We start from the raw sequence: 21,377 nt of genomic DNA on the forward strand, positions 1-21,377 counted from the left end.
AATTAAAATATCACCAACCCTGGAAACAAAACATGGATTGTAAGAGGAGTTTAGCTGAAGGAATTAGAATATCGCCAACACTGGAAACAAAACATGGATTGTAAGAGAAGTTTAGCTGAAGGAATTAAAATATCACCAACCCTGGAAACAAAACATGGATTGTAAGAGAAGTTTAGCTGAAGGAATTAAAATATGGCCAACAATGGAAACAAAACATGGATTGTAAGAGAAGTTTAGCTGACGGAATTAAAATATCGCCAACAATGGAAACAAAACATGGATTGTAAGAGAAGTTTAGCTGACGGAATTAAAATATCGCCAACATTGGAAACAAAACATGGATGGAAACAGGAGTTTAGCTGTAGGAATTAAAATATCGCCAACATTGGAAACAAAACATGGATTGTAAGAGGTGTTTAGCTGAAGGAATTAAAATATCACCAACCCTGGAAAGAAAACATGGATTGTAAGAGAAGTTTAGCTGACGGAATTAAAATACCGCCAACATTGGAAACAAAACATGGATTGAAACAGGAGTTTAGCTGTAGGAATTAAAATATCGCCAACATTGGAAACAAAACATGGATTGTAAGAGGTGTTTAGCTGAAGGAATTAAAATATCACCAACCCTGGAAACAAAACATGGATTGTAAGAGAAGTTTAGCTGAAGGAATTAACATATCGCCAACATTGGAAACAAAACATGGATTGTAAGAGGTGTTTAGCTGAAGGAATTAAAATATCGCCAACATTGGAAACAAATAAAGGCAACAGTAGTATACCGCTGTTCAAAACTCATCAATCCATGGACAAAAAACAAAATCGGGGTAACAAACTAAAACCGAGGGAAACGCATTAAATATAAGAGGAGAACAACGACATAACACCGAAACTTAACACACACAGAAACGGACCAAGCATCAGACAAAACACCACGAGAATAACAAATATAACATGAAAACCAAATACATGAATTTGGGATAGACATGTACCGTGCCACGTCTTATCTCAATTTCTCAAAAATAAGAGAAAACACAAACGACTCAACGTTAAAATGCAACACACACAGAAACGAACAATATAATAACAATGGCCTTGGATTGTAAGAGAAGTTTAGCTGAAGGAATTAAAATATCACCAACACTGGTAAAACAAAACATGGATTGTAAGAGAAGTTTAGCTGAAGGAATTAAAATATCGCCAACAATGGAAACAAAACATGGATTGTAAGAGAAGTTTAGCTGAAGGAATTAAAATATCACCAACAATCGAAACAAAACATGGATTGTAAGAGAAGTTTAGCTGAAGGAATTAAAATATCGCCAACAATGGAAACAAAACATGGATTGTAAGAGGTGTTTAGCTGAAGGAATTAAAATATCACCAACCCTGGAAACAAAACATGGATTGTAAGAGGAGTTTAGCTGACGGAATTAAAATATCACCAACCCTGGAAACAAAACATGGATTGTAAGAGAAGTTTAGCTGAAGGAATTAAAATATTGCCAACACTGGAAACAAAACATTGATTGTAAGAGAAGTTAAGCTGAAGGAATTAAAATGTCGCCAAAAATGGAAACCAAACATGGATTGTAAGAGAAGTTTATCTGAAGGAATTAAAATATCGCCAACAATGGAAACAAAACATGGATTGTAAGAGAAGTTTAAATGAAGGAATTGAAATATCGCCTACATTGGAAACAAAACATGGATTGTAAGAGGTGTTTAGCTGAAGGAATTAAAATATCACCAACCTTGGAAACAAAACATGGATTGTAAGAGAAGTTTATCTGAAGGAATTAAAATATCGCCAACAATGGAAACAAAACATGGATTGAAACAGGAGTTTAGCTGAAGGAATTAAAATATCGCCAACATTGGAAACAAAACATGGATTGTAAGAGGTGTTTAGCTGAAGGAATTAAAATATCGCCAACACTGGAAACAAAACATGGATTGTAAGAGAAGTTTAGCTGAAGGAATTAAAATGTCACCAACCCTGGAAACAAAACATGGATTGTAAGAGAAGTTTAGATGAAGGAATTAAAATATCGCCAACCCTGGAAACAAAACATGGTTTGTAAGAGAAGTTTAGCTGAAGGAATTAAAATATCACCAACCCTGGAAACAAAACATGGATTGTAAGAGAAGTTTAGCTGAAGGAATTAAAATATCGCCAACACTGGAAACAAAACATGGATTGTAAGAGAAGTTTAGCTGAAGGAATTAAAATGTCACCAACCCTGGAAACAAAACATGGATTGTAAGAGAAGTTTAGATGAAGGAATTAAAATACCGCCAACCCTGGAAACAAAACATGGTTTGTAAGAGAAGTTTAGCTGAAGGAATTAAAATATCGCCAACACTGGAAACAAAACATGGATTGTAAGAGAAGTTTCGCTGAAGGAATTAAAATATCACCAACCCTAGAAACAAAACATGGATTGTAAGAGAAGTTTAGCTGAAGGAATTAAAATATCGCCAACCCTGGAAACAAAACATGGATTGTAAGAGAAGTTTAGCTGAAGGAATTAAAATATCGCCAACACTGGAAACAAAACATGGATTGTAAGAGAAGTTTAGCTGAAGGAATTAAAATGTCACCAACCCTGGAAACAAAACATGGATTGTAAGAGAAGTTTAGATGAAGGAATTAAAATATCGCCAACCCTGGAAACAAAACATGGTTTGTAAGAGAAGTTTAGCTGAAGGAATTAAAATATCACCAACCCTGGAAACAAAACATGGATTGTAAGAGAAGTTTAGCTGAAGGAATTAAAATATCGCCAACACTGGAAACAAAACATGGATTGTAAGAGAAGTTTAGCTGAAGGAATTAAAATATCGCCAACAATGGAAACAAAACATGGATTGTAAGAGAAGTTTAGCTGAAGGAATTAAAATATCACCAACCCTGGAAACAAAACATGGATTGTAAGAGAAGTTTAGCTGAAGGAATTAAATATCACCAACCCTGGAAACAAAACATGGATTGGAAGAGAAGTTTAGCTGAAGGAATTAAAATATCGCCAACACTGGAAACAAAACATGGATTGTAAGAGAAGTTTAGCTGAAGGAATTAAAATATCACCAACCCTGGAAACCAAACATGGATTGTAAGAGAAGTTTAGCTGAAGGAATTAAAATATCGCCAACACTGGAAAGAAAACATGGATTGTAAGAGAAGTTTAGCTGAAGGAATTAAAATGTCACCAACCCTGGAAACAAAACATGGATTGTAAGAGAAGTTTAGATGAAGGAATTAAAATATTGCCAACCCAATCAACACTGGAAACAAAACATGGATTGTAAGAGGTGTTTAACTGAAGGAATTAAAATATGGCCAACAATGGAAACAAAACATGGATTGTAAGAGAAGTTTAGCTGAAGGAATTAAAATATCGCCAACAATGGAAACAAAACATGGATTGTAAGAGAAGTTTAGATGAAGGAATTAAAATATTGCCAACACAATCAACACTGGAAACAAAACATGGATTGTAAGAGGTGTTTAACTGAAGGAATTAAAATATGGCCAACCCTGGAAACAAAACATGGATTGTAAGAGAAGTTTAGCTGAAGGAATTAAAATATCACCAACCCTGGAAACAAAACATGGATTGTAAGAGAAGTTTAGCTGAAGGGATTAAAATATCCCCAACACTGGAAACAAAACATGGATTGTAAGAGAAGTTTAGCTGAAGGAATTAAAATATCGCCAACAATGGAAACAAAACATGGATTGTAAGAGAAGTTTAGCTGAAGGAATTTAAATATCGCCAACAATGGAAACAAAACATGGATTGTAAGAGAAGTTTCGCTGAAGGAATTAAAATATCGCCAACAATGGAAACAAAACATGGATTGTAAGAGGAGTTTAGCTGAAGGAATTAAAATATCACCAACCCTGGAAACAAAACATGGATTGTAAGAGAAGTTTAGCTGAAGGAATTAAAATATCGCCAACAATGGAAACAAAACATGGCTTGTAAGAGAAGTTTAGCTGAAGGAATTAAAATATCGCCAACACTGGAAACAAAACATGGATTGTAAGAGAAGTTTAGCTGAAGGAATTAAAATATCGCCAACAATGGAAACAAAACATGGATTGTAAGAGAAGTTTAGCTGAAGGAATTAAAATATCGCCAACAATGAAAACAAAACATGCATTGTAAGAGGAGTTTAGCTGAAGGAATTAAAATATCGCCAACATTGAAAACAAAGCATGGATTGTAAGAAAAGTTTAGCTGAAGGAATTAAAATATCACCAACAATGGAAACAAAACATGGATTGTAAGAGAAGTTTAGCTAAAGGAATTAAAATATCGCCAACAATGGAAACAAAACATGGATTGTAAGAGAAGTTTAGCTGAAGGAATTAAAATATCGCCAACAATGGAAACAAAACATGGATTGTAAGAGAAGTTTAGCTGAAGGAATTAAAATATCGCCAACAATGGAAACAAAACATGGATTGTATGAGAAGTTTAGCTGAAGGAATTAAAATATCGCCAACAATGGAAACAAAACATGGATTGTAAGAGAAGTTTAGCTGAAGGAATTTAAATATCGCCAACAATGGAAACAAAACATGGATTGTAAGAGGAGTTTAGCTGAAGAAATTAAAATATCGCCAACACTGGAAACAAAACATGGATTGTAAGAAAAGTTTAGCTAAAGGAATTAAAATATCGCCAACAATGGAAACAAAACATGGATTGTAAGAGAAGTTTAGCTGAAGGAATTAAAATATCACCAACACTGGAAACAAAACATGGATTGTAAGAGAAGTTTAGCTGAAGGAATTAAAATATCACCAACACTGGAAACAAAACATGGATTGTAAGAGAAGTTTAGCTGAAGGAATTAAAATATCGCCAACATTGGAAACAAAACATGGATTGTAAGAGAAGTTTAGATGAAGAAATTAAAATATATCGCCAACAATGGAAACAAAACATGGATTGTAAGAGAAGTTTAGCTGAAGGAATTAAAATATCGCCAACATTGGAAACAAAACATGGATTGTAAGAGAAGTTTAGCTGAAGGAATTAAAATATCACCAACACTGGAAACAAAACATGGATTGTAAGAGAAGTTTAGCTGAAGGAATTAAAATATCACCAACACAATCAACATCGGAAACAAAACATGGATTGTAAGAGGAGTTTAGCTGAAGGAATTAAAATTTCGCCAACATTGGAAACAAAACATGGATTGTAAGAGGAGTTTAGCTGAAGGAATTAAAATTTCGCCAACATTGGAAACAAAACATGGATTGTAAGAGGAGTTTAGCTGAAGGAATTAAAATATCACCAACACTGGAAACAAAACATGGATTGTAAGAGGAGTTTAGCTGAAGGAATTAAAATATCGCCAACAATGGAAACAAAACATGGATTGTAAGAGAAGTTTAGCTGAAGGAATTAAAATATCACCAACAATGGAAACAAAACATGGATTGTAAGAGGAGTTTAGCTGAAGGAATTAAAATATCACCAACATTGGAAACAAAACATGGATTGTATGAGAAGTTTAGCTGAAGGAATTAAAATATCACCAACACTGGAAACAAAACATGGATTGTAAGAGAAGTTTAGCTGAAGGGATTAAAATATCGCCAACACTGGAAACACAACATGGATTGTAAGAGAAGTTTAGCTGAAGGAATTAAAATATCACCAACACTGGAAACAAAACATGCATTGTAAGAGGAGTTTAGCTGAAGGAATTAAAATATCACCAACAATGGAAACAAAACATGGATTGTAAGAGGAGTTTAGCTGAAGGAATTAAAATATCACCAACACTGGAAACAAAACATGGATTGTAAGAGAAGTTTAGCTGAAGGAATTAAAATATCACCAACACTGGAAACAAAACATGGATTGTAAGAGAAGTTTAGCTGAAGGAATTAAAATATCGCCAACATTGGAAACAAAACATGGATTGTAAGAGAAGTTTAGCTGAAGGAATTAAAATATCACCAACACTGGAAACAAAACATGGATTGTAAGAGAAGTTTAGCTGAAGGAATTAAAATATCACCAACACAATCAACATCGGAAACAAAACATGGATTGTAAGAGGAGTTTAGCTGAAGGAATTAAAATATCACCAACATTGGAAACAAAACATGGATTGTAAGAGGAGTTTAGCTGAAGGAATTAAAATATCACCAATATTGGAAACAAAACATGGATTGTATTGGAAACAAAACATGGATTGTAAGAGGAGTTTAGCTGAAGGAATTAAAATATCACCAACACTGGAAACAAAACATGGATTGTAAGAGAAGTTTAGCTGAAGGAATTAAAATATCACCAACATTGGAAACAAAACATGGATTGTAAGAGGAGTTTAGCTGAAGGAATTAAAATATCACCAATATTGGAAACAAAACATGGATTGTAAGAGAAGTTTAGCTGAAGGAATTAAAATATCACCAACGTTGGAAACAAAACATGGATTGTAAGAGAAGTTTAGCTAAAGGAATTAAAATATCACCAACACAATCAACATTGGAAACAAAACATGGATTGTAAGAGAAGTTTAGCTGAAGGAATTAAAATATCACCAACACAATCAACATTGGAAACAAAACATGGATTGTAAGAGGAGTTTAGCTGAAGGAATTAAAATTTCGCCAACATTGGAAACAAAACATGGATTGTAAGAGGAGTTTAGCTGAAGGAATTAAAATATCACCAACACTGGAAACAAAACATGGATTGTAAGAGGAGTTTAGCTGAAGGAATTAAAATATCGCCAACAATGGAAACAAAACATGGATTGTAAGAGACGTTTAGCTGAAGGAATTAAAATATCACCAACAATGGAAACAAAACATGGATTGTAAGAGGAGTTTAGCTGAAGGGATTAAAATATCGCCAACACTGGAAACACAACATGGATTGTAAGAGAAGTTTAGCTGAAGGAATTAAAATATCACCAACACTGGAAACAAAACATGGATTGTAAGAGAAGTTTAGCTGAAGGAATTAAAATATCGCCAACATTGGAAACAAAACATGGATTGTAAGAGAAGTTTAGATGAAGAAATTAAAATATATCGCCAACAATGGAAACAAAACATGGATTGTAAGAGAAGTTTAGCTGAAGGAATTAAAATATCGCCAACATTGGAAACAAAACATGGATTGTAAGAGAAGTTTAGCTGAAGGAATTAAAATATCACCAACACTGGAAACAAAACATGGATTGTAAGAGAAGTTTAGCTGAAGGAATTAAAATATCACCAACACAATCAACATCGGAAACAAAACATGGATTGTAAGAGGAGTTTAGCTGAAGGAATTAAAATTTCGCCAACATTGGAAACAAAACATGGATTGTAAGAGGAGTTTAGCTGAAGGAATTAAAATTTCGCCAACATTGGAAACAAAACATGGATTGTAAGAGGAGTTTAGCTGAAGGAATTAAAATATCACCAACACTGGAAACAAAACATGGATTGTAAGAGGAGTTTAGCTGAAGGAATTAAAATATCGCCAACAATGGAAACAAAACATGGATTGTAAGAGAAGTTTAGCTGAAGGAATTAAAATATCACCAACAATGGAAACAAAACATGGATTGTAAGAGGAGTTTAGCTGAAGGAATTAAAATATCACCAACATTGGAAACAAAACATGGATTGTATGAGAAGTTTAGCTGAAGGAATTAAAATATCACCAACACTGGAAACAAAACATGGATTGTAAGAGAAGTTTAGCTGAAGGGATTAAAATATCGCCAACACTGGAAACACAACATGGATTGTAAGAGAAGTTTAGCTGAAGGAATTAAAATATCACCAACACTGGAAACAAAACATGCATTGTAAGAGGAGTTTAGCTGAAGGAATTAAAATATCACCAACAATGGAAACAAAACATGGATTGTAAGAGGAGTTTAGCTGAAGGAATTAAAATATCACCAACACTGGAAACAAAACATGGATTGTAAGAGAAGTTTAGCTGAAGGAATTAAAATATCACCAACACTGGAAACAAAACATGGATTGTAAGAGAAGTTTAGCTGAAGGAATTAAAATATCGCCAACATTGGAAACAAAACATGGATTGTAAGAGAAGTTTAGCTGAAGGAATTAAAATATCACCAACACTGGAAACAAAACATGGATTGTAGAGAAGTTTAGCTGAAGGAATTAAAATATCACCAACACAATCAACATCGGAAACAAAACATGGATTGTAAGAGGAGTTTAGCTGAAGGAATTAAAATATCACCAACATTGGAAACAAAACATGGATTGTAAGAGGAGTTTAGCTGAAGGAATTAAAATATCACCAATATTGGAAACAAAACATGGATTGTATTGGAAACAAAACATGGATTGTAAGAGGAGTTTAGCTGAAGGAATTAAAATATCACCAACACTGGAAACAAAACATGGATTGTAAGAGAAGTTTAGCTGAAGGAATTAAAATATCACCAACATTGGAAACAAAACATGGATTGTAAGAGGAGTTTAGCTGAAGGAATTAAAATATCACCAATATTGGAAACAAAACATGGATTGTAAGAGAAGTTTAGCTGAAGGAATTAAAATATCACCAACGTTGGAAACAAAACATGGATTGTAAGAGAAGTTTAGCTAAAGGAATTAAAATATCACCAACACAATCAACATTGGAAACAAAACATGGATTGTAAGAGAAGTTTAGCTGAAAGAATTAAAATATCACCAACACAATCAACATTGGAAACAAAACATGGATTGTAAGAGGAGTTTAGCTGAAGGAATTAAAATTTCGCCAACATTGGAAACAAAACATGGATTGTAAGAGGAGTTTAGCTGAAGGAATTAAAATATCACCAACACTGGAAACAAAACATGGATTGTAAGAGGAGTTTAGCTGAAGGAATTAAAATATCGCCAACAATGGAAACAAAACATGGATTGTAAGAGAAGTTTAGCTGAAGGAATTAAAATATCACCAACAATGGAAACAAAACATGGATTGTAAGAGGAGTTTAGCTGAAGGGATTAAAATATCGCCAACACTGGAAACACAACATGGATTGTAAGAGAAGTTTAGCTGAAGGAATTAAAATATCACCAACACTGGAAACAAAACATGGATTGTAAGAGGAGTTTAGCTGAAGGAATTAAAATATCACCAACATTGGAAACAAAACATGGATTGTATGAGAAGTTTAGCTGAAGGGATTAAAATATCGCCAACACTGGAAACACAACATGGATTGTAAGAGAAGTTTAGCTGAAGGAATTAAAATATCACCAACACTGGAAACAAAACATGGATTGTAAGAGGAGTTTAGCTGAAGGAATTAAAATATCACCAACATTGGAAACAAAACATGGATTGTAAGAGGAGTTTAGCTGAAGGAATTAAAATATCACCAACAATGGAAACAAAACATGGATTGTATGAGAAGTTTAGCTGAAGGGATTAAAATATCGCCAACACTGGAAACAAAACATGGATTGTAAGAGAAGTTTAGCTGAAGGAATTAAAATATCGCCAACAATGGAAACAAAACATGGATTGTAAGAGAAAATATCACCAACATTGGAAACAAAACATGGATTGTAAGAAAAGTTTAGCTGAAGGAATTAAAATATCACCAACATTGGAAACAAAACATGGATTGTAAGAGGAGTTTAGCTGAAGGAATTAAAATATCACCAACATTGGAAACAAACATGGATTGTAAGAGGAGTTTGGCTGAAGGAATTAAAATATCACCAACAATGGAAACAAAACATGGATTGTAAGAGAGGTTTAGCTGAAGGAATTAAAATATCGCCAACACTGGAAACAAAACATGGATTGTAAGAGGAGTTTAGCTGAAGGAATTAAAATATCACCAACATTGGAAACAAACATGGATTGTAAGAGGAGTTTGGCTGAAGGAATTAAAATATCACCAACAATGGAAACAAAACATGGATTGTAAGAGAGGTTTAGCTGAAGGAATTAAAATATCGCCAACACTGGAAACAAAACATGGATTGTAAGATAAGTTTAGCTGAAGGAATTAAAATATCACCAATATTGGAAACAAAACATGGATTGTAAGAGAAGTTTAGCTGAAGGAATTAAAATATCATCAACCCTGGAAACAAAACATGGATTGTAAGAGAAGTTTAGCTGAAGGAATTAAAATATCGCCAACACTGGAAACAAAACATGGATTGTAAGAGAAGTTTAGCTGAAGGAATTAAACTATCACCAACACAATCAACATTGGAAACAAAACATGGATTGTAAGAGAAGTTTAGCTGAAGGAATTAAAATATCACCAACACAATCAACATTGGAAACAAAACATGGATTGTAAGAGGAGTTTAGCTGAAGGAATTAAAATATCACCAACATTGGAAACAAAACATGGATTGTAAGAGAAGTTTAGCTAAAGGAATTAAAATATATCGCCAACATTGGAAACAAAACATGGATTGTAAGAGGAGTTTAGCTGAAGGAATTAAAATATCGCCAACATTGGAAACAAAACATGGATTGTAAGAGAAGTTTAGCCGAAGGAATTAAAATATCGCCAACATTGGAAACAAAACATGGATTGTAAGAGAAGTTTAGCCGAAGGAATTTAAATATCGCCAACAATGGAAACAAAACATGGATTGGAAAGTATAAACTAGTATCTGTACTATTTACACAAGAATAAAACAAGAAATAGTATTTACATATAATTGCATCTGTTTATTATAATTTAAAAAAAAATATCAAGAGATTTGGTATTGACGTCCAGTAGCATCACAGCGTATTGACAGATATCTGCAATAAAAAGAAAACAAATTATATGCACAGATAAAAAAATATATAAACCAAAAGATACACATACTACCAGGTAGTAATACTAATATTATTTCTTTTATTGATACCAAACAATTTTTTGAATCGGATATGATAACACCCGATGATAACATGTTTTTATGTAATTGTTACAACATATATGTTAAAGAAAAGCACCGAGTCATTGGAATAGCGTGATTAGGCGTGTTTGCTATTTCCTGCAATTCTACTATCACGCAGGCCTTCGCAATTTTTAGGGCAATTATAAATATTTTGATAAAAAAAGTGTAACATTTAAAATCAAGAGTTCTACATTCCTTGAAACAAGTTGATAATATCAAATAAGGAAGCCCTGACAGTTGTATTTCTAGTTTTCATACTAACAGTGAAATCTTTGTTATTTAAAGCTGTAATACAAAACGACGTTTTTGTAGTCCCTCACATTATTTCTAAAAGATCGTCCTGAATATGCATGAAATATTTGCCACTGGACGCTAAGCAACCAACAATCAATCAATCAATATTTCTAAAAGAGCTTTAAAAAAATCTTTAAAAGTATACTACTGAAAGCTACTTTATTTATTTCACTTATTAATTCAAAAGCAATGTAGCTTGACTTCCCTATTTCTAATTAAAAAATGAGCACTTGGTATTTTGCACCATAAATGAGAACATTGAACTTTGCTTTTCTATTTCTAGCTCCATAAATGAGCACTTGAAGCTTTGCTTTTCTATTTCTAGCTACATAAATGAGCTCATGGAACTCTGATGTTTTATTATTAGCTACAAAAATAAGCACATGGAACTATGCTTTTCTATTTCTAGTTACATAACTGAGCACATTGACCTTTGCTTTTCTATTTCTAGCTTCATGAATGAAAACATTGAACTCTGGTGTTCTATTTTTAGTTACATAACTGAGCACATTGAACTCTGGTGTTCTATTTCTAGTTACATAAATGAGCACATTGAACTCAGATGTTCTATTTCTAGCTACAAAAATGAGCACATAGAACTTAGCTTTCTATTTCTAGCTACAAAAATAAGCACATGTAACTTTGCTATTGCTAGCTACATAAATGAGCACATTGAACTCCGGTGTTCTAATGTTAGCTACATAAATAAGCACGTGGACCCCCATTTCATAAAATCAAGTGTATACGAATGTTATATCGAAATTGCAAGAACAAAATCAACGGTCAATTTTTCTCTTAACATATTGACAAGAAAAATGTCTACGGTCTATTTTGTTTCCAATAATTGTATAATTTCACAATTGTATTTATTGCATTCGTTTTCCATCTAAGGAACTTTCTGTCTTTTTTAATATGTTCATGTAAGCAGGTTATTTGTAGATAAATCATATAACCTATATGTCAGTACTATTGACTTACCTATATACATACTAGCAAGTTCCATAGCCTAGGTATTTATAACTATTTGTCATCATCATTGTTATTGGCAAGTAGTGCCCAAAGGGCTGCAGCGCCAATTACTGAAAATAAAAAAAAAAAGAAAATCTTAAATATTTAAAATGAAAATCTACACCTGGCAATTTTTTATTTTAATTACTTTTTTCCAAATTTTTCATCTTTGTTTTCTGAATAAACTATTAAAAATTGTCGACAGAGATCACACGATCTTGTTTGTATGTTTGTGGTAATTCTGTTTTTATGTTTTGGGGGATAGGAGGGGGTCTGTTAATTTTGTTTTATGGTGGTGAGTTGGGGTAATACATCAGTATTCTATAAACAGTCGATGTTCAAGTCAACTTGTTCGTGTTCTTATCTGAAGCAGATTTTAGGTTAAAATTAAGATGTAAAAGACTCTTGATATTTTTTTAATGTGGTGTGTTCAAATTTAGACCAGTTATGTTCAAAACATTTTGACATCCTTACAACTTAATTTCGACCATTAAACTTATACCTGAAGTTTCTAGAATTTGCTACTTTGAATTAAGTATTTCTAGAAGTTGTGGAGCTGGTTATCAGTAGAATAATCTCAATTCTATTTAGGTTTCAAATGGCGGACCTTAACTACTTGTCATTGGAAGCCCATGTCAATGTGTTTCTTATTAGGGTTTATGGGTGGGTTTTTTTCTTGCATTTTTGAAACTCAAATTGATAAAAACTCAAAAGTAATATTGCGAGTCTCCCTAAGAGACATAGGCATGCACATTGTTATAGGGTAGTGCAATTGCAAGGCTGTAATAAATGCAAATAACATAAATATTTTGATCTTGATTTTATTTTTATTTAGTTAAATTTCCTGTGATGAGATCGATAAGACTGGGACTCGTACAAGGGTTCGCAGGTCCATTTTTGGGGGGTTTAAATGGAGACCCCTTCAAATTACAAAAGAAGCAAGTTCGGCCGAAGTGAATATCAGTTTTTCAAAAGTCAATTAAACCACATATTAACCGAAACAAAAGACAGTAACTGTTTTATTCCATATTCCAGGAGAAATGTATGTGATAGAAATTATTTGCCAAAACCAAATGTACATCAAACGTTGCTTACCAAAATTGTACTCGTAAAAGCACGCGACTTTTGTGCGGTGAATATACTTTTTCCGCAGGTGAATATGCTTATTTATTCAAAAACCCATTCATATAGGAAAACCTACTAATGTTTTATCAATATGGAATAAACTAGTTTAGGTAATCGTTCATTAGACAGCAACCAGTCAATATAAACTTTTTAAAACAAATCTTTATTTATGATCCACTTACTCCACCAAATAAAGTTGTTGCCATAGCCACCTCCTCCCCCTCCTCCACCAAAGCCAAAGATTCCACCTCCTCCTCCTCCACCTCCAATCGAACCAGATACAGGAACTGGAAACTCTGGGAGTGGATAAGGATATGCCTGATAAACTGCAGAACCCCCATAGCCTTGTCCATACCCCTTGCCATAACCGCTGTATCCGCCATACCCCTTGCCATAACCGCTGTAGCCGCCATACCCCTTGCCATAACTGCTGTATCCGCCATACCCTCCGTACCCGCTATTAACGCCATAGTTGCCGCCTCCATAGCCATATCCGGCGGCACTGGTCAGTGCTACCACACACGAACATAGAATAATGGTGATGGCAATCTTCATCCTGTTTATCAAATACAATGTGAAGAAATAAATGTATATTCATTAGAAAAGATCATAATATACTTATTCTAAATTTTTTAAATACTTCATATTACAAAGCTTTTCCTTTTTTTTTTCTTTCAATGCCAGAAAACAAAGCATGCACCATTATATCTAATACGCATACATTTAAAAATAAAAAACCTGAGCAGTTGATTTTCGGAATTTTCTGATTTTAATGTACGTTAAACTCGCGTCCAGCGTACCAAATTGTAGCCTGATATCTTTATTGATTTTTATTTCAAATAAAATTCACTTATACGATAGGTTAAGAAGTTAGTCACCCACCTTAACACAATAATGTCGACTCCATATTTGGTTCATTGGGACAACTATCCGTTAGTATAAAAACACAATTATAAGAAGATTTCAGGGGCGTAGCTGCCGTTAGGCACTTTAGGCACGTGCCTACACATAATTTTTTCACAAATATTTTTTTTATCAAAAAAAATAATAAACAACGTTATATGTAGATGAACTCCAGTGAAGTTGTCACAACTCGAATGTCATGTGTACACTAGTCTCTCGTCCTTAGTGAATGGAATATTGGATAGAATTGAATGTTTTTATGTGTGTACCTTATATAGAAACTATAAACTAGAACTTTGGTTCAGATCATTTCAACTCTATCAACAAAAACTTGAATGAACCTCAACTTAGACACATGAATTTTTAATTAGTTGTTGTTAGTTTTCAACTACACTAGCTTTCCACTTTGTCTTCACCCGACTTGCCAATGTTGGTCGTCCGTTTGGCTGTGCAGGATGCATAAATACGTAGTCACGTCTGGTCAGAATGGGGACATTAAATCTTATGCCTAGTTGTAGAGAGAATGCCACTCTTTGGGGAGTTCGTAATTGGTCTACTGAAAGGCAAAGTTTCTGCTCCTATCCAATAATCCCTCATTTTCCAATGCATGGCATTTTCAAATTTCCAGACCTTCGTCCTGTACAACTCCTATTACAGGACTTAAGTTCCCTGTTGTGTTTATTGTAAATAATCAATTTTTTTGTTGTTCTAAACTTGCATAAATATTTTACACTGGATGTTTAGAAATCAATCTATCAACTAGCTTCCAGTAGTTTTGAGTACTCTCAGATCTAAGAGTAATGACCACAATTATTCAATTTCCTAAGCAGGTAGGGATTTTACAGTAGCACGGTATATAAAGAAATACGAATTTCTTGAATTTTGTTACGTTAGTATGAACAAAACAGAACTTTTGCACTAGGCATCGACTATGTGTGTATGTGTTTGTGTGGCTAGGGTGAAGGTTTAAGAATCAAAATATTGATGGTTGATGTCTTTCTAGCCAAAAGGATAGTGTTATTATATAGTATAATATCAGTGTTTACGTGCACGTGCGTATTTTTTTTAATGAAGGATCGTCAATATGTACTATCCATTAAGTTAAACGTATATATCGATCATAACGGAATAGATTTGAAAATACCAAACAGGGTGTACTGCTTAATTAAAGGGATACGCGGATCTATGATGGGCAGTATATATTGTAAATATTTTTTTTAATATTTGATTTTCCAATTGTACTGAGTTATTTAATTCCCCATTCAATTCTTCGAACTTTTCATCATGTATATTATAATTATCATGATTAAATGACCACAAAATTTAATATTTTTGTGCATAAAATTTTGCAGCCAAAACGCTGAAATCCGTTTTCCGTCGGGGAAATCCGTTTTCCGTCCGTCCGTCTGCCCTGGACCTGTTGGGGGCCTTAAGCGGCCCCCAAACCCCCTGCCGATTTGTGCCTACAGTTGGATGAATGCCTAGCTACGCCCCTGGATTTTGTATGATTGACATTAAGACAACTACCAACCAGAGACCAAATGACACATAATTGAGCAACTTAAGATAACCGTACAGCTTGCAATAAGAACAAAACCCATACCGTATACAGTGAAACCTGTTTAAACCGAGCCTCTTCGGGACTTAAGATTTTTTCGGTTTTGGCCGATGTTCGGTTTTATCAGGTTCACAACGCATGTTTGGGTTAAACAGGTTTTCGGTTTATGCAGGATTCGGTTTAGCCGAATAAATTGATATTAAGTTCTTGAAAAAATATAAGTTCATTCTTGCGTGGTACGATTTTTTTTCGAGAATGGATAAAAAGCATACCCCCTCAAAGTTAAATGGTCGTTCCGTGAATAAACGTGTATATCCATAGACGTTACGCACGATATTCGGTCTATTTTTCATTTGACCATTTCTTGATGCATAAGTAGGACAAAAGAAAAACAATTCTGCGTATTAATAAATAATTACTGGTCTTGATTCATCATTCGGATCGAAATTAATTAAAACCTGATTTTAATAAATGTATTGTTATGCATTATACATAATTAAGCAATGATTCCGTGTTCATAATGCCATTTTTTGCCGTGTAAGACGTAACAACAATAACTAACCATCCAAATATAAACGAAGAAAACATACAAACTACGTAATGAATTTCGATGAAATTTGTACAGATGGGATATAATATAATCATATTCATGGTGTGAAACGGTCACGATAAATATCCTGTCAGTTCGCAATCTAGCGGCTATTTACAAAATTCAATAGAGCTTTAAGATTTGAAAATTGAAGTATACAAAAAAAGAAAGCAAGCACTTTAATATATCAATATTTTCACATAAATTATAGAAAAGGTTCGCCATCTCTACATAAAAATGTGATTTTATTGAATATTACGTACACATTTTTATTTCTAACACAGCTTCTCTCATTCTTTTTTTTAGTATTTTCCGTGTCTCCCTTAAATGTTACCATAGAGTAATTGTTCAAGATTTTTCAGTACCATGATAATTAAGGGTATTTCAAATTTGTGACAGACAAATAAACTATGAAAACATATGTTTCTACTGAAATGTGATTTTTTTAAAGATTTGTTTAAGCCTTCAATATTAAGGAAATGCTATTGTTTTCATCAATTTCCACCAAGTTGTCCGTGTCTCCCCAAAATGTTACCACGTCCAAATTGAACGTTTTTTGCACGGAAAGTCAATGTAACATAATATATATCATTTAATTTTCCATTGACTGAAAGTTTATAATTTTTGTGTCTTTAGCATTTGACACGTTCTGTGTAATGATATATTTGTTAGAGAACATTTTTAATAATTTCTTTTAAAAGGTAAAAAATAAACAAGGAAATTTGACTTCCATCAAAGTTTTGTAAACCATTTGATGATCTTAAAGGCGTAGAAGTTTTTGGTAAAAAATAAGTTTTCTATAATACCGAACCTTTCGACTTTGGAACAGTTGAAGGCTACTAAAGTTGAAAGCATTTATACTCTTAAAGCACTTTTTTTAAACAGCTTTGGTACTGGCTGTATCCACGCGATATATGCCTAGATTTAAATACTTGTGATGACGGAATACTGAGCATCATAGAGTATATGCATTTTGCAACAATTTACATGCTTGGGCAGTGACAAATATTTGAAAAATATACTTGCAATAAGTAAAGATTATGAGGAAATACAGTTTATTTGTCAAAAATACATAATCAGTCATGTTAACAGTCTATTTTTTTAAGTAGTTAAACATCAAAATACCAGCTGTATTAAATATAGTGCAAAGCTTTGACGTTTTGTACAGAAGTCGGTTGAAATAATTGAAAAAACTACGTCGAGTAACGTTACCATTACTAACCCGAACACTGTGCGTAACGTCATAACAGTTATTACAAATCAAGGAATCGAGATAATTTCGAGTTTTATAGATTATCGTTGATCATCTCAACGAGATTGATTTTCTCGCTTGAGCCGGGAGGGGAAAGCGAGAAAGGCAATCGATTTGAGATGAACAATGATAATCTTTTTATCGCTATTTTACCTATGACGACGTTGGCAATTTCATGTCAATTTCGTTAGCAACGCCACGTGCATGCCTAGTTTCTAGCGATAATTTTCCATCTCAAGCGAGTAGCATGATATGAAAATTATCACAAAAAAAAGATCAAAGGAAAAATGCACAAAATAGCGATAAAATTTCCTACTGCCTGTAGATTAAGACTTTGGTTGGCTTGCTTGCTTTGGTTGTACAAATGTTTGCTCAAGCATTGTAATTCAGATTAGAAGTTTTGTATAATAATGGGTATTCGATAAAAAGAATGACAAATGTACAATAGTAATGCATATCTGGAAATTGAAATATATTTTAAATCTTCTTTTTTTAAGCATATTGACCTTACAAAATTGAACTAAAGATTGCAGAATTTTCATGAGTTTTAAGATTGCGTTACCTCAAAATGGTATTCATTCTGTTTCTGAGAAAAAAATCATTTCGAAAGGAAAAGGTTTTTTTTTTATGACATACAATGTGAATTATACGATATTATTTTCAATTTAATTTTTAAAAAATTAAAAAAAATACCAGAATCGGCATCGTTACTTTAGTTCACTATCATATAGTTTATCTCCTTACCTGTCCGAGTGAAGCTCCTGATTGTCATGAATATTGTAAAGATCAATTCCAGGTTATATACTGGTTCGACATTCTTTATGTAATAAAATGGATTGGGTATTCCAAAAACGTGAATCGGTCATCCTGTTTCCCCACATTTCTCTTACTTCCTAGAAAAGGTCAAAGTAAACAATTGTAACCAATAGAACTGGAAAGAAATATAAACACACTTTTGTAATTAATTACCTGTAAATGGATTAAGATTATTAAAAAACTAAAGTTCAAACTCCCTCAGGCAAAGTTGACATTAGTTATATTTGCCTTGGTTGTTCTCTCGTATTCATATAATTTATATGATGTACGGTCTTTGGTTTCTATTTTAGTTGGAGCGTTCATGTGAAGGTTAATCCAGAAAAGTATACTTTGGACATACTAATTTATAAACTATTGTTTTCATTTCCTATCATTTTATTATTTTTAATAAACTAGGGTTTTCTTTTTTGATTTCTAACTTTAATTTCTAGATATAATGATTGCACAGTTACAGACAATTTACAAATGTGCAATAACAATTTAGTTGTTTTGCTTTATAGCATAACAGACCCAAAAAATGGACGAAATACAGGTTTATGACATTACCTCATTTTTCAATTATAGGAAGTTTGTAAAACAGAAGTATAAAATAAGCAGATATACAATAAGGTACAATCATTTTTGAAATTCTAAAATTGCGTCTTTATGTCATTCATTGTGTCTTTATGTCATTCATTGTGTCCTTATATCACTCATTGTGTCCTTATGTCATTCATTGTGTCTTTATGTCATTCATTGTGCCTTTATGTCATTCATTGTGTCTTTATGTCATTCATTGTGTCCTTATATCACTCATTGTGTCCTTATGTCATTCATTGTGTCTTTATGTAATTCATTGTGCCTTTATGTCATTCAAGGTGTCTTTATATCATTCCTTTTTTATGTCCTTTATTGCACCTTTACTCTTCATGTCATTCATCGTGTCTTTATGTCATCGATTCATAGTCTTTTCATACCATAACCATTTCGTATCATGACCATTTCGTACATTTTGGAAGATTATAATGTTTACCATTTCGTTCCATATGGAAGATTATAATGTTTACCGTTTCGTACCATTGTATGTTCTAGTTTTATATGTATTCATTATTCAGTACTGAAAGTAAGATTTTTATGTTTAATTGTCTATCATTTGATAGAATGTGCGCCTATTACTGAATATATAAATGATATAGATTCAGATTTAATATTTTATTAAAGTCTCACCTCATGTTTAACATAAAAATATAAAACTGACAACAAAACAACATAAGCTAACGAAATAGACATATACTAGTACCATTCTAAAAAGAATTATGAGAGATTATTAAAATTATTATATGCAGTATGCTTTACGTAATTTTAAATATTTTTTAATATTTTTAAATATTTTATACTAGACAATATATAAAAACAGTAGATATATAGAAAATGGTCGACTGTAGGATACAAGTCCTTTTTTCAAAAAATAAACATTGTGATTCAGCCGACAAAGAACGGTCAAATTCAATCAACTACTCGTAAGTCATGGACATATGGTGTAAAAATTGTTAATGAAATATTCCTAATATATTTTCCGGTATGTTCATTTTTAGTTTGTATAAACAACTGTTAACGTCATTGTCGAACTACTTTTTTACGTCTATATTTTCCCGAACCATCGCACTTTAGCGTATGGAACCACGTACTTTAGCGTAGACCATCGCACTTTAGCGTGACCATCGTACTTTAGCGTCCCCATCGCACTTTAGAGTCTTAAAGAGCGATGGTACTCTAAAGTGTCGCATGCTAAAGTGCGTTGGTTGTTTGTTCGCTAAAGTACGATGGTGTATCACGCTAAAGTGTGATGTGTACAAGGGTAAGCTTAGAAGTATTAAAACATCGAGGTTTAAAAAGTTTTTTTGCAAAAGCTATTATGCTCGGTATAACATATGTGATAGGCTTTACAGAATGAAATAAACAATTAATTTCCCCATAGGTGACAATGGTAGCCTTTTTCGAGATACAGACTTTAGAAAGTTGATTTTCTTAACAAAACCTTGCTAGAATCAAAGAAAAGTTATTAGGACAGTATTTTTTGGTCCAAAAAATATAGGTTCGCGTTGCTTTTCTTAGCGTATTTTGTACTTATCTCCCATGCCTATCAATTTTGCCCTTAAAAATACGTGTCTTGTCCTAGCGTTGAAAAGTCATCTCAGTGCCTTTAGGGCTACGGAATAATTTTTATTTTGCCTTTTGCATAAAGCAGAGTGCACGAAGTCTCTATTAATAAAAAAATAACGGGCGCACATATCGACCAATCAGGATTAGCCATACTCTTAATTCTGAATACCATGTTATGCTCATAAAATGGCTGCGCCCATAAAATCTAATGGTGTATTGTAACCTACAATTTACCGGTAGGCGGAAGTAATTGTTGTATTTGTTTCTAAATTAACAAGTCCGACCAAGTAATAATGCTATAAAGATAATTTATGTTTTGCTAATATTTTAAAAATTTGATGTAAAATGATTTTTTAACAATTCGGAGCGTATTGAATGTTTAGATAATTGTGTAGATTGCCGTTCACACTAATGTTACAACCTCCCTTACATTTGTCATTGAAAATTAAAAATCCCTAATTCGTTCATTGTCGGAATATGAAACATTTATTTGCATAAGCTTAAATCTCAATGCGAGAGAAATGCAATGTTCGCCGAGCTTTCTCCTTTTCGTATTTTCCTACAATATACAGTACAATCTTATGTTTTAGCAGACAGTTTATAGTTAACGCATGAAAATATGTATCTCTATTTTACCGACGTTACTTTTCATTAAAATCAAAGTAAACTGCCGCATAAACAATGATTCGAATGTATCCGTTCGCTTCAAATAGAAGCAGGATAAGTATGTCTATACTGTTTTGTATTTATATAGAAAATGGTC

General features: G+C 33.0%; 1 protein-coding gene across 3 annotated transcripts in view; it reads right to left on the reverse strand.

Moving 5' to 3' along the window:
• LOC143073630 (uncharacterized) overlaps positions 1 to 18,550 on the reverse strand; it is a 47,227-nt gene extending 28,677 nt beyond the window's left edge. Inside the window, exons 1-4 of one of the 3 annotated variants that reach the window (XM_076249310.1) lie at positions 18,401 to 18,550; positions 13,537 to 13,910; positions 12,200 to 12,300; positions 10,692 to 10,787 (exon numbers count right to left, since the gene is read on the reverse strand). In XM_076249310.1, the coding sequence (XP_076105425.1) occupies positions 12,242 to 12,300; positions 13,537 to 13,909 (432 nt within the window). In that variant the 5' untranslated portion in view covers position 13,910; positions 18,401 to 18,550 and the 3' untranslated portion in view covers positions 10,692 to 10,787; positions 12,200 to 12,241. The other 2 variants (XM_076249312.1, XM_076249311.1) reach the window with 2 other exon arrangements.
• Between the last annotated feature and the right edge of the window lie 2,827 nt (positions 18,551 to 21,377).

The sequence above is a fragment of the Mytilus galloprovincialis genome, chromosome 4 (assembly GCF_965363235.1).
Source record: "Mytilus galloprovincialis chromosome 4, xbMytGall1.hap1.1, whole genome shotgun sequence".
NCBI classification, from domain to species: domain Eukaryota; kingdom Metazoa; phylum Mollusca; class Bivalvia; order Mytilida; family Mytilidae; genus Mytilus; species Mytilus galloprovincialis.